This window comes from Nansenia antarctica (assembly GCF_963989245.1).
Source record: "Nansenia antarctica genome assembly, chromosome: 4".
Classification (NCBI taxonomy): Eukaryota; Metazoa; Chordata; class Actinopteri; order Argentiniformes; family Microstomatidae; genus Nansenia; species Nansenia antarctica.
In genome coordinates, this window is record NC_137689.1 from 45,361,057 (window position 1) to 45,381,056 (window position 20,000).

General features: G+C 41.9%; 1 protein-coding gene across 1 annotated transcript in view; it reads left to right on the plus strand.

The window, feature by feature from the left end:
- The window catches only part of kcnt1a (potassium sodium-activated channel subfamily T member 1a), a gene marked incomplete at both ends in the record, with an annotated part of 37,582 nt that overhangs the window by 11,201 nt on the left and 6,381 nt on the right, over positions 1 to 20,000 (plus strand). The window contains 15 exon segments of the mRNA XM_080529371.1: positions 435 to 482; positions 862 to 910; positions 2,710 to 2,769; positions 3,628 to 3,702; positions 3,807 to 3,890; positions 3,979 to 4,073; positions 4,206 to 4,386; positions 4,859 to 5,023; positions 5,339 to 5,475; positions 15,254 to 15,317; positions 15,493 to 15,601; positions 15,745 to 15,853; positions 17,332 to 17,481; positions 17,612 to 17,838; positions 18,571 to 18,787. Of these exon segments, the coding sequence (XP_080385497.1) occupies positions 435 to 482; positions 862 to 910; positions 2,710 to 2,769; positions 3,628 to 3,702; positions 3,807 to 3,890; positions 3,979 to 4,073; positions 4,206 to 4,386; positions 4,859 to 5,023; positions 5,339 to 5,475; positions 15,254 to 15,317; positions 15,493 to 15,601; positions 15,745 to 15,853; positions 17,332 to 17,481; positions 17,612 to 17,838; positions 18,571 to 18,787 (1,770 nt within the window).

The following is a 20,000-nucleotide window of genomic DNA, read 5'->3' on the forward strand; positions in this document are numbered from 1 at the left end:
CTCTCTCTTTTCCTTGTGCGTGTGTGTGTGATGGGATTATGTGTCATGTTCTAATGCTTTGGTCCGCATATCGGGATCCGATGTAATGATCAGACTTTTCTTTCGAAAAGACATGTGTGAATACATTTCCACGTTGTTGAAATGACACATCGCTAACAGTCTGCTAACAACGTAAAGTAGTGTTCTAGTTAACTAGGTAGCAGTGGGGGATTACTCACCCAATCCATTGCGTTGCAGTATTTTGGCTCAACTAGCGAGTTTGTGTTGAACGAACGAACAACGTTGAAACGTAGTTCTGTGTTTCAAAAGAAAAGTCCGAACATTTTGATTGGTTGCCGACATGCGGACCAAAGCATTAGAGCGTGTCACATTTGCTTGTCAGTGATATATTGACCTCCTCCCTCCTCTCCTCCCCCCGTCTTTGCCCCCTGCAGTGTGGAGTGCCATGGGAACGGTTCATCCCAGCCTAGTGAGATCAACTGGTGAGAGGGATGGACTGTCTGCCCGTGTAGAAGGACATGGAGGGAGGGTCATTGATCTGGTCCATGGGAGTGATTGTTGTTGATGTGGCCTTTATTTGATTACTTACCACTTCCTCTCAGAACCTTCATCACTGACCTAGAATGACTCTGTCAATGTCCCACACTGGGTGTCTGTCTGTCTGTCTTTGTGTGTGTGTGTGTGTCTATCTTTGAGTGTGTGTGTGTGTGTGTGTGTGTGTGTGCGTGTGTGTGTATGTGTGTCTATCTTTGAGTGTGTGTGTGTGTGTGTGTGTGTGTGTGTGTGTGTGTGTGTGCATGTGCGTGTGCGTGTGCGTGTGTGTGTGTGATTGACAAACTTGCTGTTTGTTCTGACTCACAGGGATTTGATCTTCTGGGTGGACAGGAAGGTGCCAGTGTGGGCCATCCAGGTGAGTGCAGAGGGAGATGCCTGCCGCGCACTGTACACACACTGTACAATAACTAGCAGTCTGTCTTGGAGAACAGGATTTTGCACAATGCCAGATCCATTCTTGTTCTTTATTGGCTTTATATCTGACTCCAAAATATATTGATATGATTAATTATGTAGATGGATAGATCGATCGGTCTATAGACAGATAGACAGATAGATAGATAGACAGATAGATAGATAGATAGATAGATAGATAGATAGATAGATAGATAGATACTAGGTATAAGTTAGATAGCTAAGCTAGATAGATAGATCGATCGATTGGTCAATAGATAGATAGATAGATTCTAGGTACTAGATATATAGATAGATAGATAGATAGGCTCTGGCCCCTCTTGTAATGACTGATAATGTTTTGCTCATCCCTGTGTGACAGACAGATGACAGACAGACAGATCGATCGATCATAGACAGATCGTGACAGACGGATCGATCATATTGGATCCTAAATTCAATTAAGAATGCCCAAAATGTCATTTTTACCATGCCCTCAAGTTAGGACAAATTGGATTGCGAGGAGTTTACACTCAGGCCAGTATCTGAAGCTGACTGGTTGTTCACACGTTCTTATCCACAGCCCCAACGAGGGGGCTATACTCGGGTCTATGTTTACTATAACAGATATAAAGAGCTTACCTTTATCAATAATCGCAAACGATTCATTAGATTCCATTCTAAACGTCCATATCGTTTTTTTCATCGCCCGGTAAACACAGTGCAAGTCACAAGCCCTTGTTTACAGCCACGTCACATAGGAAAACCAAGCATGCTTGGTTTCAACCCCCTGAATTTCCATATCATTGGTCCTCGAAAGTAATTTTTTCCGCCTCTGCTCGATTCTATTGTCTCTGACGCTTCAAATGAGTGGTCAATCATGACATTTTGACCAATGGGTTCGGCAGAAAATTCACTGCGTAACCGTCGCGTCACAAAGCTGGTGTGAAAACGAGGCCGTTGCGCAATAGGAGCACACAGAAAACCGCGCAGGAGGGCCCTGCTGGATGGAAACAGAGTCTAAACAGTTGGATTTGGATGCAATTTATACCTATAGTGATATGTCAATGAAATATAATACATTTTACAGTCTTGATACATGAGAAAGTCTGATACACTGATGGTGCCAAAATATCTCCAAATGGCACAATTTGGTTGTCCGCCTAAACATACCTGTACTAAAACAGGTACAAAGTTGCATTGGCTCACATTACTAGCATCTAATTTGGCACAAGTACTCATCAGACCCTGGAGTACTGATTCCTAGATGATTTGGGCTATAAGGTCAGGTTTCCAAGCCGATATTCACTCTAAAAGCTGTTGTTTTTTTAGGCGGAGAGTGAATTTGAGATTTTTCACAATGTTCTAGGTCTATTTACTCTGACACAGTAACATATATTTTACACCCACAGGTGTTAGCTTTCATTTGATACCAAGATCATTATGAAGGCCCTATATTCACTGTGGGCATGTGATTTTGAGCAGAAAACCTGAAAAATAGCATCGATAAGAACATTAGACATTAAATGGGAGAACCTGGTCACGATGATGTCATGCTGTATTAACAGAGCCTTTATATAGCGCACAACATCACATTAATGCACATAGGAACAATGAGAATAGAGTAATAACAAAACAACCAATTGAACAGTTTCAAAGCTACACATGACTGTAGTCTAACCATACGTGTGTCCAGGACAACACAGGAGACAAGCTCCTGCTGTGTTTCAGGTGAAGTCATGAGTGTCTGCTGTGTTTCAGGTGATTGTGGCCATGATCAGTTTCCTGGAGGCCATGCTACTGATGTATCTGAGCTACAAGGTAAGACTGTGAATGCTCACATACAACAAAGCACTTCAGACTCAGTATGAATACATTCATGCACAACAGTATGTCGGAAGGTCCTAGGTAAGTAGGTTAGGTGTTTTAAAGGTACTTTGTTTGAGTGACGGTATTGCGGGGGTACTGCAACAGCAGTGGCAAGTCACTTTTATGTCACTCACAGTCTTACAGACATTAATAATACACAATTAGCATAATTAGCACAAGTCCTTCTTTCATCATAAGTCATTATGAGGTTGAAGGATTAATTGGCTTTGTAGAGGCTTCTTAACAATCCAAATAGTCTCTACATTGGGTGAGTCGTAGGTTCCAACAAACAGTTTCCAAAAAAGGCAGAGTGACGTGTGTATAAAAATAAACACGTTCCTTTATTTACTTAAAATAAATATATCTCCATCAGCATAGTCCATCATTAACGATCTTGTCAGCAAAGTCTAAAGTCTATGGCTGTCCACAAAACTGTCGATGAAACTTGTTTGCTCCCAATTAACAATCCCCTTCCTGTTCCTTTATATCCCCAATATTCATTCATCTCAACCACCAGGGGGGAATGACCACAAGGAACATCTACATAACATAACATAGGGAATATAGACTAGAAGCAAATATTGTCATAATTAAATTAAAGCAATCAATATCATAAATCAATAATTCAAAATTAATATTAGAAGATTAACATAAATAACATGTAGGACTAAAATGGCTCCTACAGGCTTAATTGCAACAATGACAGATTGTATGGATTTCTATTTAGTTAGTCCTGCTTTAAGAGTGGTTTGGTGTGCAGACATGATCTGTCAGCCGTTGATAAAAGAGAGTGTGTTTGTTTAATCTCAGGGAAATATTTGGGAGCAGATATTCCAGGTGTCGTTTCTCCTGGAGATGCTCAACACTGTTCCCTTCATCATCACGGTAAGACACTTGTCTCAAAGACATGGTGAGATCTTTTCTCTGCATCCTTTCCTAATTCCTGCCCACAGTTACAGCGTTAGTGACTGTTTGACTGATCTCCTCAGATCTTCTGGCCACCGATAAGGAACATCTTCATCCCCGTGTTTCTGAACTGCTGGCTGGCCAAGTGTGCCCTGGAGAGCATGATCGTGAGTAGAAAGGATGACGTTCACCCAGTCGGACACAGCTAGTGTTAGGGTACTTGTACTTCTCAGCAGCCTGTTTTGATCTCCGTAGAATGATCTCCACAGAGCCATCCAGAGGACACACTCAGCCATGTTCAACCAGGTCCTCATCCTCATCTGCACCTTGCTCTGCCTGGTCTTCACTGGGTAAGCCCAGCGGTCACCTTTGTCTCTGCAAAACTTGTGGGGAGTCTGATTAAAAAAGATAAAAGTCAAATAAAATCAGCCATGCCTCAATAAGGATGAACTAAAACTCTTGTTTGTTTTACTTCCTGATAGGACATGTGGGATCCAACACTTGGAGCGAGCAGGGAAGAACCTCTCCCTCTTCAAATCCTTCTATTTCTGCATCGTCACCTTCTCCACCGTGGGCTTTGGCGATGTCACACCCCGTATATGGCCCTCCCAGCTGCTGGTGGTCATCATGATCTGTGTGGCTCTGGTGGTGCTGCCCCTACAGGTAGGAGGCCAGTACAACACATACTGAACATGCAGTATGTGTTGTGCCATTACTGTGCCATTACTTAATGTTGGGTTGGCAGGTTCTCATGCTCAGAAACAATTTCATTGTTTCACTGTCTACTGGCTATGAGTCCAAGACTGAACAGTAGGTGGCTGAGCCTTTAAAGCAGAGGGTTAAGACAGAGAACAGTAGACCTGAGCCTTTACAGCAGAGGGTTAAGACAGAGAACAGTAGACCTGAGCCTTTAAAGCAGAGGGTTAAGACAGAGAACAGTAGACCTGAGCCTTTACAGCAGAGTAGTTGAGTTACACTGCTCAGAGGATTGAGATGTGACTATTTCACCCATTGGAGTCTCAGTAACCAAATCAAATGTTATTAGTCATGTACATAAGTGAAATGCTTTTTGCATCTATCTCCACAACAATGGACAGTAGTAAATCAGACTAGTAAATCAGATGGTATCTCCCAGTTTGAGGAGCTCATCTACCTGTGGATGGAGAGACAGAAGTCTGGCGGGAACTACAGCCGCCACCGCGCCCAGACAGAGAAGCATGTGGTGCTGTGTGTGAGCACGCTGAAGATAGACCTGCTCATGGACTTCCTCAACGAGTTCTACGCCCACCCCAGACTGCAGGTGAAACACAATACACAGGCACAGAAACACACACAAGGACAATACAGGTTGTCAACACACATATCCTTGTTGTTGACACAGTGTGGACACAATAAAAACACACAGGTACATTTTCCTCCTTTCACCTCACCTGGAATCAGACTACATTGTTCACAACAACCAACCAACTGCAATGCTATGATCCTCTAGGCTTAACGACATAGTGATCTGTTCTGTCATGTGATCCTCTAGGCTTAACAACATAGTGATCTGTTCTGTCATGTGATCCTCTCGGCTTAACGACATAGTGATCTGTCCTGTCATGTGATCTGGTAGGATTACTACGTGGTGATCCTCTGTCCCAGTGAGATGGATCTCCAGGTGCGGAGGATCCTGCAGATCCCGCTGTGGTCCCAAAGGGTGATCTACCTGCAGGGATCTGTTCTCAAGGACCAGGACCTGATGAGGGCCAAGTGAGTGTCCAAAAACATGTCCAATCAGAACCTCAGACGCATGAGCCAATCCCAATAGCTTTACACTCTAATCAGGGACACATAATCCATTCCACATCATACAATTTGGCAAGTTTTTAATTGTTTGTCTGGTGTTTTGTATTATCCCCTCTCTCTCTCTCTGTTTTCCCCAGCTGACAAAGCTAGGCTTATGTTATGTTGCCATTCTCTCTCACTGCTCTGTATGACCCCATTGGTGATCTGAGACCAGTAGGACTGAGGTAGTAGACTGAGGTAGTAGACTGAGGTAGTAGGACTGAGGTAGTAGTGTATCGGGGGGATACACACCCGTGGACTATTATAACCTTAGTGGCACTAATTTAACACTAACACTCTATACTAAATTGGATTTAAATGGTGTACACTGACTAAATAACTGAGGGGGGGGAGACAGGTATCAAATATGGAACAATCACAACATTTAATATATACAGATAACATACACAAATGCACATACATATAACATTGAAAGGATTGACATTTAACATTGAAATATATCTAGCCTATCTAATGGTACCAGTAGCCCGGGTTGTAGCACGTGTGGTGATGGTGATGGATGGAGGGAGAGGTGGAAAGTTCAGTGGAAACTCCGTAGAGGTAGCTAGTAGACAGATGGATCGTCTTCTGAATATCCCGACTCAGGACTGGACGGGCACGTCAGACTCACGATGAATTGGAGTGGAGATGGCTAGCGTTGTTCGCTAGCCGCATCCCACGCTCCTAGTTCTTTGTTCACTTCAGAAATATCCACACAACAGCAACCTTTAACTTCGGTTTACTAGAGGCAGGGTTCGAGTTATAAGCTGAGCTTTGTGGGGGTCTCCAAAATAACAGTGCGAATGTTCTCATGCACGCGCGCGAATCATGCCCACACAGCGATGGGACTTACAAGTTTTAATTAGCCATAGGCTACACATTTCACCACATCAACACCACCACATGAAACAACAGCTATACGCGATAGTTACGGGAATCTCGGCCAATAATTTTGTTTGGAATGTGGAAATTTTGTCCACATCTCCATTTCCAGTGACATCGCACCTGACATAAATAATCATGTATGCTCGTCCATGAATTGTGCTTTCATCTAATGTTATGCTACTACGGGAATCAAGTGATTTGACATTAGAAATGAATTTGTTTCATCTCTTGTGCAATGTGCTCTACAATCTGGGCACATGAATGATCGGATCGGTGAGCAGGGGCCAACTGTCGTGCTATTCATCTCATTAAGTTTCATAATTGGATTCAGTTTTGTATAAGGCATCCTTTCTTTTTTTTTTTCTTTTTTTATACTTTATTGCAGGACTGTACATTACATTTCATAAGTTCATTTCATACACTTTACAAGTTTTCTTCACTTGTTTAAGTTCATCCTGCATCATTTTTGTTTGTTTTTTTATTTTTTATAAAGAGAACAAGAAATAAAAAATAAAGAATAGAAACTAGAGAGAAAATATAGAAAAAGAAGAGAGAAATTATAGGGATAGAAATAGAAAAGTAAGAGACAAGGGGAGGGGGGTGGGAGGGGTGGGATCGGGGAGGGGGGGGGGGGGGCTTCCTTCCTACTCATTCATTCGGTCCATTTACTCCAGTTCATAGTGAATTGCTCTTCACGGCCTCCCACTTTACAAGTAATTCTTTCCATTTCTTTTATCTCTTCAACAGTTTTTTTCCAATTATTAACAGATGGTGGGTTTAAGTCCAACCATTTACGTGTGATTTGCTTTAAAGCCGCGATACGTAATATAGTGTACAAATATTTATCTCCCTCTCTGTATATATCTAATGGAATAAGACCGAGTATAATATTGACTAGATGTATAGGATTTTGTAAGGTAAATGTATTTTTTATTTTTACTTGAACTGCCTCCCAAAACCTTTTCAATTTAGGGCATGTATAGAAAATGTGTGTGTGATTGGCTTCTCGTTCCGTACATTTCCTCCAGCATTCTGCATTGCCTGTTGGCCTATATTTTGACAACATTTTCGGTGTTAGGAAGATCTTCATATTTATTTTCCAAGCAAATTCTTTCCAGAATTTTGATTGTGTTGTCTTAAATATTCTTTTGCATGCTTCTTTCCAATCGTCATCCGTAATTGTTATTGCTAATTCATTTTCCCATTTTTCTTTAGTGTTATCTTCTTGTATCTTGATTTCTTGCATGATTTTGTAAAGTTTTGAGATTTTTGTATTTTCACTGTTTCTATTTTTGCTCAGATATTCCATTAGTATATGTGATCTTTGTTCCTGTCTCCTCTGCTGTGTTATAAGGTAGCTTCTAATTTGTAAGTACTTAAAGAAATGGCTATTACTTATATTACATTTATTAACTAAGGTTTCAAATGAGTCTATCATGTCATTTGTAATCATCTGTGAGTACACCTGTAGTCCCTTCCTAGCCCATTCTTCTAATATTTTGTCTGTTTTATTAGGTAAAAAGTCTGGGTCACTGGCTATCTCTCTCAAATAAATACATTTGTCATCACATTTATACATTTTACGAATAGTTTTCCAATTTTTGAGGGTATTTTCTATGCATCTGTTATTTCCACTATATTTTTGAATATCCTTTAGACTCAGAAAAGGTAGTGTTCCTATTGATATTGATATTACTTGTTTTTCTATGTCTTTCCATTTGGTTTGAACCGAGTTATTCATCCATTTCATTATTGTATCTATTTGAGTTGCATGGAAATAGGACTTTAGATCAGGGAAATTAAACCCTCCTTTTTCTCTGGTTTGAGTTAGTATACTAAGTTTTTTCCGTTTACTTTTGTAGTTCCAAATGAAATTTGAGAGCATTGTATTCCATTTTTTTAAGCTACGATGTGGAATGGGAACTGGTAATGTTTGAAATAAAAACAGAAACTGTGGGAGGATCATCATTTTGACGCTTTCTACTCTACTCATTAAGGATTTAGGTGTTATCTTCCATCTATTAAGATCTTCTCGTATTTTATTTTCAAGGGCTTGATAATTGTCGGTGTATAATGTTGTTATATCTCCAGTGAGGTAGATTCCTAAATATTTGATTTTCTTTGCATCCCATTTCAACTTGTATTTTTCCTTAATTTCCGAATCTATCTGTTCTCCAATTGTTAATACTTCACACTTACTTTCATTTAGTTTATAACCAGAGTGTTTACTATATTCTGTAATTGCTTCCATTAGGCTTGGTAAGGATTGGGCTGGTGATGTTAAATAAACAACCACGTCATCTGCATATAATGCCAGTTTATGCTGTTCCTCTTTTATCGTTATGCCTTTGATGGTATTATTTTTCCTTATACTTTCTGCTAGTCCTTCCATGCATATAGCAAATATAACTGCTGAGAGTGGGTCTCCTTGTCTTGTACCTTTATAGATTGGAAATCTTCTGGATATTGTGCCATTTACTTTTACTCTTGACAATGGATTTTTATACATTCCTTGAAGCCATTTATTAAAATTCTCATGAAATCCAAAGCTTCTTACAATTTCAAACATGAATGGCCATAGCACTCTGTCAAATGCTTTTTCTGCATCCAGTGTTAAGAGTAGAAGGTTTGCACCATTGTTTTGTGCGTAGTCCATTATATTTAACGTCCTCCTTATTATCTGACAACAGCCTACCTGGTATAAAACCACATTGGTCGCTGTCTATTATATCTGGCACGATGTCCTTTAACCTATTGGCAATAATGGCTGTTACTATTTTATGGTCCGTATTGGCCTGTAAGACGAACATTCAGTAGCGTCCTTACCTTCTTTATGTATAACCGTTATTATAGATGAGTTCCAAGTAGTTGCCCAATTTCCCGTTTGTAATACAAACTTATATGCTTGTAAAAGTAGTGGTATCAATTGTTTTTGAAAAGTTTTATAAAATCCATTAGTATATCCATCATCACCTGGTGTTTTCCCCATTTTAAGATTATTTATTTGTTGTTGTATTTCATTTACTGTGATGTCCTTAATGAGCTGTTCATTTTTTGATCTTGTTACCTGCTTTAAGTTTAACTTATGTAAGAAATGTTTCATTAGTCCCAGGTCAATATTTCCTGTGTTTTTATAAAGGTTCTCATAATATTTTACGAATTCTTCAGCTATTTTATCCTTTTCCGTTATTGTTCCAGAGCCTTCTACAGTCTTCAATTTCGAAATGTGTGCTTTTTTAGTCTGTGTCTTAAGTCGATATGCTAGGAGTTTTAAAGACTTAGGTCCTCCATCGTAATATTTCTGTTTGGTGTATGTCATTAATTTCTCCACTTCCTCTGTACGAATTTTATCCAACTCCTTATACTTCTTTTTTAATTCATTTTTTACTATTATTTCATTTGTATTTTTTAATTTGTCTTCCAAGTGTTGTATTTGTTGTTCAAGCATTTTCTGTTTTTGTTGTGTTTGTCTTTTCTTCCATGCACAATATGATATTATCTGTCCTCGTAGTACCGCTTTAAGGCCCTCCCATATAATAGTTGGATTAGTATCTCCATTGTCATTTATCTCTACGTATTCTTTTATGGCTTTATTGATTTTTTCAACAAAGATCTTATCTTGGAGAAGTGAATTGTTTAATCTCCATATTTTTTCTCCTTGCTTTATATCCAAATGTATAGTTATAGATAGCATAGCATGATCTGCATCCTTTCTTTAGCGACAGTATAGGCTGCCCTGAACGAACTAGCTGTCTCCTTATACATACTGGAGGTGAGTTCTGCTACTTTCTTCGGAAGCACTTGCTTTTGTTTGAGCTCTGCTATTTCAACAGTTTCAACGTTGGGTGTCATAACAGGTGCAGCTGAATTCAAGTTTGGTTTCTTGGTTGAAAACCCGAAACTTTCCAGGCTTGTCGACTCGGTCGGCAGCAGTGGCCTTTTTTGGGACGGCATGATAGCTAGCTACCGAATGTTTTCTTCTCAATAATCACGTTCGCAAGCTCTCAACGATCATATTCTGCTGTTGCACAATATTCTACTGCGCCCCATAGTGTCTTGGTGGTAAAGTGCAGGCAGTCAAAGGCATACTGTCATTCACAGGAGATTAATGCTGGTGCGCGTAGTTCTTTTGGAAAACGTGTTTATTTTAGAATATTTATCATATAAATAAATATAAATAATACTCATTACATTGACATTTTTGATCAAATAATGGTTGTGGTAATGTATTATTAGCGACCCCCACAGATGTATGATTTTACTGCTTTCATGGGAGCTCAGACCTTCCTTATGGGAGCTCAGCTCCCATTGGCTCCCACATAACTCGAACCCTGACTAGAGGTTTATGATTTAGCTTATATATAAGTAGGTGATAAATGTCTCTATCCTAGCCACTCATGAGTCCCGAAAGGCAAGCCTCCTCTCCGTTACAAAACCACCAACTGACTCGCACCGTTAGGAGAACCAAACATTTCGTCGCGTGAACATTCTAGGGTGCGTTCACCAAAACTCGCACAATTATCCAGCAACACAAAAACGGCAACGTCTCACAACAGAACACACACAGCACTCAAACGAGTGGCATAATTAGAAAATAACAAACTTGAGAACCTGAAGGGGTGGGAGTGGGGTGAACTACATTGGGGTAGTGGTGGTCTAGTGGATAGCGAGTTGGACTTGGGATCGGAAGGTTGTGAGTTCAAATCCCGCCTGAAGCCACACCACTACTAGTGTGCCCTTGGGTAAGGCACTTAGCTTTGGATAAAAGTGTCTGCTAAATTATTATTATTACTACTAATAATAAATATAACTGACTCCTATTTTAACTAATTCTAATTCTTACTCTGGGCCTTCAGAACAAGTAGACTGAGGTAGGAGACTGAGGTAGTAGACTGAGGTAGTAGACTGAGGTAGTAGACTGAGGTAGTAGACTGAGATAGACTGAGGTAGGAGACTGAGGTAGTAGACTGAGGTAGTAGACTGAGATAGACTGAGGTAGTAGACTGAGGTAGTAGACTGAGGTAGTAGACTGAGGTAGTAGACTGAGGTAGTAGACTGAGGTAGGAGACTGAGGTAGTAGACTGAGGTAGTAGACTGAGGTAGTAGACTGAGGTAGTAGACTGAGGTAGTAGACTGAGGTAGTAGGAGGTAGTAGACTGAGGTAGTAGATTGAGGTAGTAGACTGAGGTAGTCAGACTGAGGTAGTAGACTGAGGTAATAGACTGAGGTAGTAGACTGAGGTAGTAGACTGAGGTAGTAGACTGAGGTAATAGACTGAGGTAGTAGACTGAGGTAGTAGACTGAGGTAGTAGACTGAGGTAGTAGACTGAGGTAGTAGACTGAGGTAGTAGACTGAGGTAGTAGACTGAGGTAGTAGACTGAGGTAATAGACTGAGGTAGTAGACTGAGATAGTAGACTGAGGTAGTAGACTCAGGTAGGAGGAGGTAGTAGACTGAGGTAGTAGACTGAGGTAGTAGACTGAGGTAGTAGACTGAGGTAGTAGACTGAGGTAGTAGACTGAGGTAGTAGACTGAGGTAATAGACTGAGGTAGTAGACTGAGGTAGGAGGAGGTAGTAGACTGAGGTAGTAGACTGAGGTAGTAGACTGAGGTAGGAGACTGAGGTAGTAGACTGAGGTAGTAGACTGAGGTAGTAGACTGAGGTAGTAGACTGAGGTAGTAGACTGAGGTAATAGACTGAGGTTGTAGACTGAGGTAGTAGACTGAGGTAGTAGACTGAGGTAGGAGACTGAGGTAATAGACTGAGGTAGTAGACTGAGGTAGTAGACTGAGGTAGTAGACTGAGGTAGTAGACTGAGGTAGTAGACTGAGGTAGTAGACTGAGGTAGTAGACTGAGGTAGGAGACTGAGGTAGTAGACTGAGGTAGTAGACTGAGGTAGTAGACTGAGGTAGGAGGAGGTAGTAGACTGAGGTAGGAGGAGGTAGTAGACTGAGGTAGTAGACTGAGGTAGTAGACTGAGGTAGTAGACTGAGGTAGGAGACTGAGGTAGGAGGAGGTAGTAGACTGAGGTAGTAGACTGAGGTAGTAGACTGAGGTAGGAGACTGAGGTAGTAGACTGAGGTAGTAGACTGAGGTAGTAGACTGAGGTAGTAGACTGAGGTAGTAGACTGAGGTAATAGACTGAGGTAGTAGACTGAGGTAGTAGACTGAGGTAATAGACTGAGGTAGTAGACTGAGGTAATAGACTGAGGTAGTAGACTGAGGTAGTAGACTGAGGTAGTAGACTGAGGTAGTAGACTGAGGTAGTAGACTGAGGTAGTAGACTGAGGTAGTAGACTGAGGTAATAGACTGAGGTAGTAGACTGAGGTAATAGACTGAGGTAGTAGACTGAGGTAGTAGACTGAGGTAGTAGACTGAGGTAGTAGACTGAGGTAGGAGGAGGTAATAGACTGAGGTAGTAGACTGAGGTAGGAGGAGGTAGTAGACTGAGGTAGTAGACTGAGGTAGTAGACTGAGGTAGTAGACTGAGGTAGTAGACTGAGGTAGTAGACTGAGGTAGTAGACTGAGGTAGTAGACTGAGGTAGTAGACTGAGGTAGTAGACTGAGGTAGGAGGAGGTAGTAGACTGAGGTAGTAGACTGAGGTAGTAGACTGAGGTAGGAGACTGAGGTAGTAGACTGAGGTAGGAGACTGAGGTAGTAGACTGAGGTAGTAGACTGAGGTAGTAGACTGAGGTAGTAGACTGAGGTAGATTGAGGTAGTAGACTGAGGTAGTAGACTGAGGTAGATTGAGGTAGTAGACTGAGGTAGGAGGAGGTAATAGACTGAGGTAGTAGACTGAGGTAGTAGACTGAGGTAGTAGACTGAGGTAGTAGACTGAGGTAGTAGACTGAGGTAGTAGACTGAGGTAGTAGACTGAGGTAGTAGACTGAGGTAGGAGACTGAGGTAGTAGACTGAGGTAGTAGACTGAGGTAGTAGACTGAGGTAGTAGACTGAGGTAGTAGACTGAGGTAGTAGACTGAGGTAGTAGACTGAGGTAATAGACTGAGGTAGGAGACTGAGGTAATAGACTGAGGTAGTAGACTGAGGTAGTAGACTGAGGTAGTAGACTGAGGTAGTAGACTGAGGTAATAGACTGCCGCTAAGCTGAGGTGCTGTGTCTAACGTTACAGGCTGATTTGTGCATGACAGTCATGTCATGACACCTACTAATGTAATTTCAATGCATTATAGACCTTTTCTTTACAACAATCATTAATAAATCGCTGTTATGCAGATGTGCTGTGCCTATGCTTAAGATAAAAAGTTCCACAGTCCAGCGTGCTCGGGTTTAGCAGTAGAGGACTGGTACCTGGGCACTTCCATTAGACTTATGTTATGGCTGACATTCATCGGTGCACGATTCACATTTCAGAGATGGAAAATCATGTTTATTTAGAAATTAATTATTACCTGTGGCGTTTTACAGCGGCTGATGGTAGACATATTTAATGTTAAGTTATCTATCTAACGTTAGGCTGATTTGTGCATGATAGGCATGCATTTTGACCTAGTTCTATCGCATTTCCCCCCCTTGATGGCATATGACGCTATAGTTGTATAGCGGGACTTATTAAACCAAAACAACCCGCAAACTTATCTGAGCAGTTGTTATTATGTAATATTATTGATGGATGTGCCATTTTTGATTGAGAGCAGTGAGCGGGATTTTTAAATAAAAATTTAAATAATAAATAATACAAATAAATCTGCGCTCCATGTAAGTCATGCATTTTTCCATGTTTCCCTATGATGGCATATGACGCCGTAAATTTAACTAAAGTTCAGCCGCGAAGTTGTTGCACTGTTGTCCTATATCAGGGCAGACTGGCAGGATAGGAGCACAGGTTTCATACAGGTTAGAGCGCTGTTATTCTGTCATGGTCTGATAATGAAGCATTGTTCTTTTTTATTTGATGACTTGTTTGATCGATTGATAGCGTAAAACGTAAGTTGTGAATGCTTCTCTATGATACTACTGATGACGTATCAGGGTCTTGAAGGGTTGTCTCATTTCATAGGGAAAGATTTCAACCACTATGGCTTGTGGCTCTGTTCCGAGGCCTTGGCTCAAAAGTGAGTGGCTCTCGAAAACGAGCCGTAGGGGTAGAAAAGGGAATCGGGATTGGGCCCAAGTCCTGGGATGATAAATAACCTGTTTGATTGAGTATAGGATGATAGAGCATTGTAATGTAGATTGGGTATAGGATGATAGACCATTGTAATGTAGATTGAATATAGGATGATAGACCATTGTAATGCATTGCTGCCTGGGCTTTTGGTAAAGCAAGCTCATATCTTTTGAAAACAGCTCTGTCCGGGAATAGAAAAGTACTGTTTGAGTGGGTGTGTATTGGACTTATCACCGCTCCTCTGGCTCAGTGACAAACCTCCCACACACTCTCCCCTCCTCTCCTCTCCTCTCCTCTCCTCTCCTCTCCCCTCCTCTCATCTTCTCTCATCTTCTCTCCTCTCCTCTCCTCTCCCCTCCTCTCCTCTCCTCTCCTCTCCTCTCCTCTCAACCTTTTCGCTCTATGCAAATTCGGGAAGAGCTCCATAATCAAGCTGACCATATCTGCATGTCTGTGGGACGTCTGTCTGTCTGTCTGTCTGTCTAGCTCTGAGACACTCATCTGTCTGTCTGTCTCTGACACCCTCATCTTTCTGTCTGTCTGTCTGTCTGTCTGTCTGTCTGTCTGTCTGTCTAGCTCTGAGACCCTCATCTGTCTGTCTGTCTGTCTGTCTGTCTGAGGCACTGTGATGGAGCCAATGACATGTCGCTCCTGTCTGACTGGATCATTTGCATCCCTGCAGGATGGACGACGCGGAGGCTTGTTTTATTCTGAGCAGTCGGAATGAGGTGGATCGCACGGCTGCAGTAAGAAGCACAAAACAGATCAATAATTATTACTCAAGTCTTGCTCTGCCATTGATCTGGCTCTGATAGTCAGTTATTGATAAGAAGTGACTAATGATACAGTATGTTAGTGAAAACGAGTGATATATAGTATAATAAGTGATATATAGTATAATAATCGGTTGTTCCTGTCCAGGACCATCAGACCATCCTAAGGGCCTGGGCAGTGAAGGACTTTGCCCCAAACTGCCCCCTCTACGTCCAGATCCTCAAGCCTGAGAACAAGTTTCATGTGAAATTCGCTGGTGAGATCTTCCCAACTCTGTCCTCTAAGATGCCTTCTTAACTTCAGAATCCATTTGAAATGCCGCCTCACACATGCCGCTCCTGGTCCATGTTAAAGTCAGCCATTTTGGCTCTGAACTCCCCGTCTTGTTTCCTCCTTTAGATCATGTGGTGTGTGAGGAGGAGTTCAAGTACGCCATGCTGGCTCTGAACTGTGTGTGTCCGGCCACCTCGACACTGGTCACCCTCCTGGTTCACACCTCCCGTGGACAGTAAGTGTTGAATCCGCTGAGTCCTCTTGTTGAAGTGCAGAACTGAAGCTACGCGCTGTCCCTCCATGTTTAGAGGTAGGGGATAGATTTATGGATCATGCAGACGGAACAGTCAAAGAGACGTAATAGCATTGTTTTGATACAGAGCTACAGTAGCAGTCAAACGTTTGGACACACTTCCCCATAAATGGAAACATTTGACTGGTAATTGTGTAACCAAGACAGATCACACACACGTTCACAGCAGGACGGAAACAGGTTCTGTCCAGTTGAAGCCAGTGTGTGTTGTGCAGCCATGGTCTCCCAATGGAAATTTGAATTTTAGAAGAAAGTGTTCTCTACGACGACTGCCCTACAATAGAAACAGCATTTCACAGCATGAGACTTATGATAATAAACACAGGAAAAACACTTGTGGAGCATATCAATGGATTTCGGCACTGCAGGCAACCACCATCATAAATAGAAACATCAGAAAACACAGTGCAGCCGTCAAACAGACTGGTACCTCCTTACTTATGGCGCTTTTCCATTGACCAGACCGGTACGGCACGGTACGGCACGGATATGTATCGTACTTTCAGAAACGCTTCTCCATTATACACAACAGACCTGGAGTGAGCCGGGACAGTAGGAGGAGTTAAGTGTCATAAGAGCACTTTAATAAGTTAATAAGCTATACAGCTCAACGGGGGGAAATGCGATAAGAAGTATGTCAAAATACAGCACTATCATGCTCAGATCAGCCTTAAAACAGTTAGATATATAACGTTAGACAGGGAGCGATGTATTTCTACGGAAAGGCTTTGCTTGACTCTTCCATTGGACTGACGCCGACACAAGGTTTGTTGAAAATACATTATATCTAGTATGGATGCTGCCATAAAGATGAAATACATTATATCTAGTATGGATGCTGCCATAAAGATGAAATACATTATATCTAGTATGGATGCTGCCATAAAGATGAAATACATTACGTCTAGTATGGATGCTGCCATAAAGATTAGAATGATGTTGGAAGGAAATCGGTGAGGCTTCGTCAAAAGCCATAATTCATCTGTAATCATACATCATAATTCATCTTCTTATGTAACCTAATTAGCCACTTCAGCTGTTTGGCCACTCTGAGGGTGTGCAGGGGCGTTCTGTCGGCCAGTCCTCTTAGTCAGGGGCCTTTGTGAGGGCGTAATTATAGGAGGTAGGCTAATGACTGTAGGCTAATGGCAGGATCACTGATAGATGGAGCTGTCACTCACAGGGAGCATGTGTGAGATGGTTTTGCTTGCTATGGTGATATTTAAGGCGAGATACTGTTGCTTGCTATGGTGTTGTATATAGTGAGGTTTATGTTTATTTCATTTGTAAAGGGACAATGCATATTAATGAACATAAAAAATGTAAAATACGGCAGAGGTTGGAGGTCATGTGGTTGTGTTGATGAGGGGTGTGACGGTGTTGCCGTGGCGACGTTCCAGGGAGGGACAACAGTCTCCGGAGCGTTGGCAGAGGATGTACGGCTGTTGCTCTGGCAACGAGGTCTACCACATCCGGCTGGGTGACAGCAAGTTCTTTGGGAAGTATGACGGGAAGAGCTTCACCTACGCTGCCTTCCACGCTCACAAGAAGTGAGTAGGCCCATGACAGTCCTCCACATCAACTGCAACCATAGCTACCTCGAGTGAAACACAAACACATAAACCGTACTGCCGGTGGTCGTGTGGTTATTGACGTGTGTGTGTGCTTGGGCGTGTCCAGGTGCGGTGTGTGTCTGATCGGAGTGAAGCGGGAGGACAACAAGAGCATCCTGCTGAACCCCGGGCCACGCCACATCATGGCCGTCGCTGACACCTGCTACTACATCAACATCACTAAGGAAGAGAACTCCGCCTTCATCTTCAACCAGGAGGAGAGGAAGGGGCCCAGCGGAGGGCTGTACGACACCCCCTCACGTCTCCCTGTCCACAGCATCATCGCCAGTATGGGTGAGTCAGCAGAGGGTCCTGAGACAGCGGCCTTTCTCTCAGCTCTCTCTGTACGCTGTAAAAGGCCACACTGACATGCTCATCATGCTGGTCAGATTGTAGATCTGTAGATCTGTTTTTTCACTCTATATGTTGCCTGTTGCTTTGTTACCTGTGTTACACACCCCATCCCGGAACAGTCCTCAGACATGGGTCTGCTTTACACCCCCCGCACCAACCTACGGACTTTCGGGGACAGAGCCTTCAGTGTGGCAGCACCCACCCTCTGGAACTCTCTCCCCACAGTGATTCTCAATACCCCTACCCTGGACACTTTCAAATCAGCCCTCAAAACTCATCTGTTCACCAAGACCTTTGGCCCCTAGTTTAGTTTTGTCGCTGTTGCTGTCGCTGTCTCTGTGTTTTTTGTTTTTTTCTGTTCTGTCTGTCTGACTTTCTGTCTGTAAATTCTGTAAAGTGTCCTTGGGTTTGTGAAAGGCACTATATAAAACCAAGCTATTGTTATTATTTGAGTGTACAAAGCTGTCATCAAAGCTAAACGTGGCTACTTTGAAGAATCTAAAATATAAAACATATTCTGGTTTGTTCAACACTTGTTCCTAGGAACTATGTTCCTTCATAGTTTTGATTCAGTCTTCAGTATTAATCTACAATATAGAAAATAATAATAATAATAATAATAAAGAAAACCATTGAATGAGAAGGTGTGTCCAAACGTATGATAATCTGCAGGTACAGTTGCCATGGATCTCCAGCACTCCAGCCCACCTGACAGCTCTGGTTCCACCCTGGCCCCGCCCACGGTTAACGGAGCAGGCCGCCGGCCCAGCATCGCCCCGGTCCTGGAGATCGCAGACTCCTCCTCCATCCTCCCATGTGACCTCCTCAGTGACCAATCAGAAGATGACACCACCTTCTCAGAGGACGAGAAAGGGTTCTTTTTTACTGAGTGAGTGGAAGGATGAGTGGAAAGTGATAGTTCCCTCCAATTCCTTCCTTTCCTTCACATTTTGTATGGTCTGGTTTTCGTTGAGATATATGGGCGTTAAACACTTTAATATTTTATATATATATATATATATATATATATATATATATATATATATATATATATATATATATATAAGCACTGTTGATGAATGTGACAGATGCTGGTGAAAAGTGCAACCAGTAACCAGAGTTTTAATTTACATGTTCTGAAAGGACAGATTGTAATCTTTCAAATTATGTCATAGATGATGTCATAGATTGAAATCGGAAATAAGTTGAAGAACATATGTGTATTTGAATATTGGTACATCTGAAATAACAAAGCAGAGATAATCCCCATATTAAGTTTTTCTTTGTCACTTCACACCTTTCACAGGCAGGTAATGGGTGGGAACAATAGCTTGTTAACTCCACCCCCAACCACTCCCCCAGGCAAGATACAATTGAGCAATACAGTAATAGAATAGTAACATTTATAATAATAATGTGTCTGTGTGTATGCATTTATCGTTTTGGTCCATAATGCATCTAGTCTAGTGGGACTTTGGTGGAGGGCATGTGATGTTTCGTGCCTCATCAGAATTCTTTTTTTTTTTTAAGTAATTTTTTCTGAGTGGGGCATTGTTGTGACATTTATGTTTATCCCGCTCCTTCGTCACTTTGATTGGTTTCTTGAAAACAAAACATGCCCTGCACCCCCACACCCTACTGTTAGCAGATGGATAAACAAGCCTACTTTGCTGACAAATAAAGCATGTTTAGGGGTCGTAAAACTGTTGTTTGTTTTATCGAGTGGGTACTTCAAAACTTCAATTTGCGTATTATGATTATTATGATTCATTTATTTTTTAAAGAAAGCTATTTTTAGAATTTGCTAGGATTCACCAGCATGCAAGGATTCACCATTCACACAGAAATGTGTGAATGAGTGCGCATGCGTACGCTGGAAGTGAGAACCCATGTAAACCTAGTCTGTTACCAGTGCTGCTACAGTCATCATCACGTCAGGAGAACCCATGTAAACCCAGTCTGTTACCAATGCTGCTACAGACATCATCACGTCAGGAGAACCCATGTAAACCCAGTCTGTTACCAATGCTGCTACTATGACCATCATGTCAGGAGAACCCATGTAAACCCAGTCTGTTACCGGACCTACCGACCAAAAACCA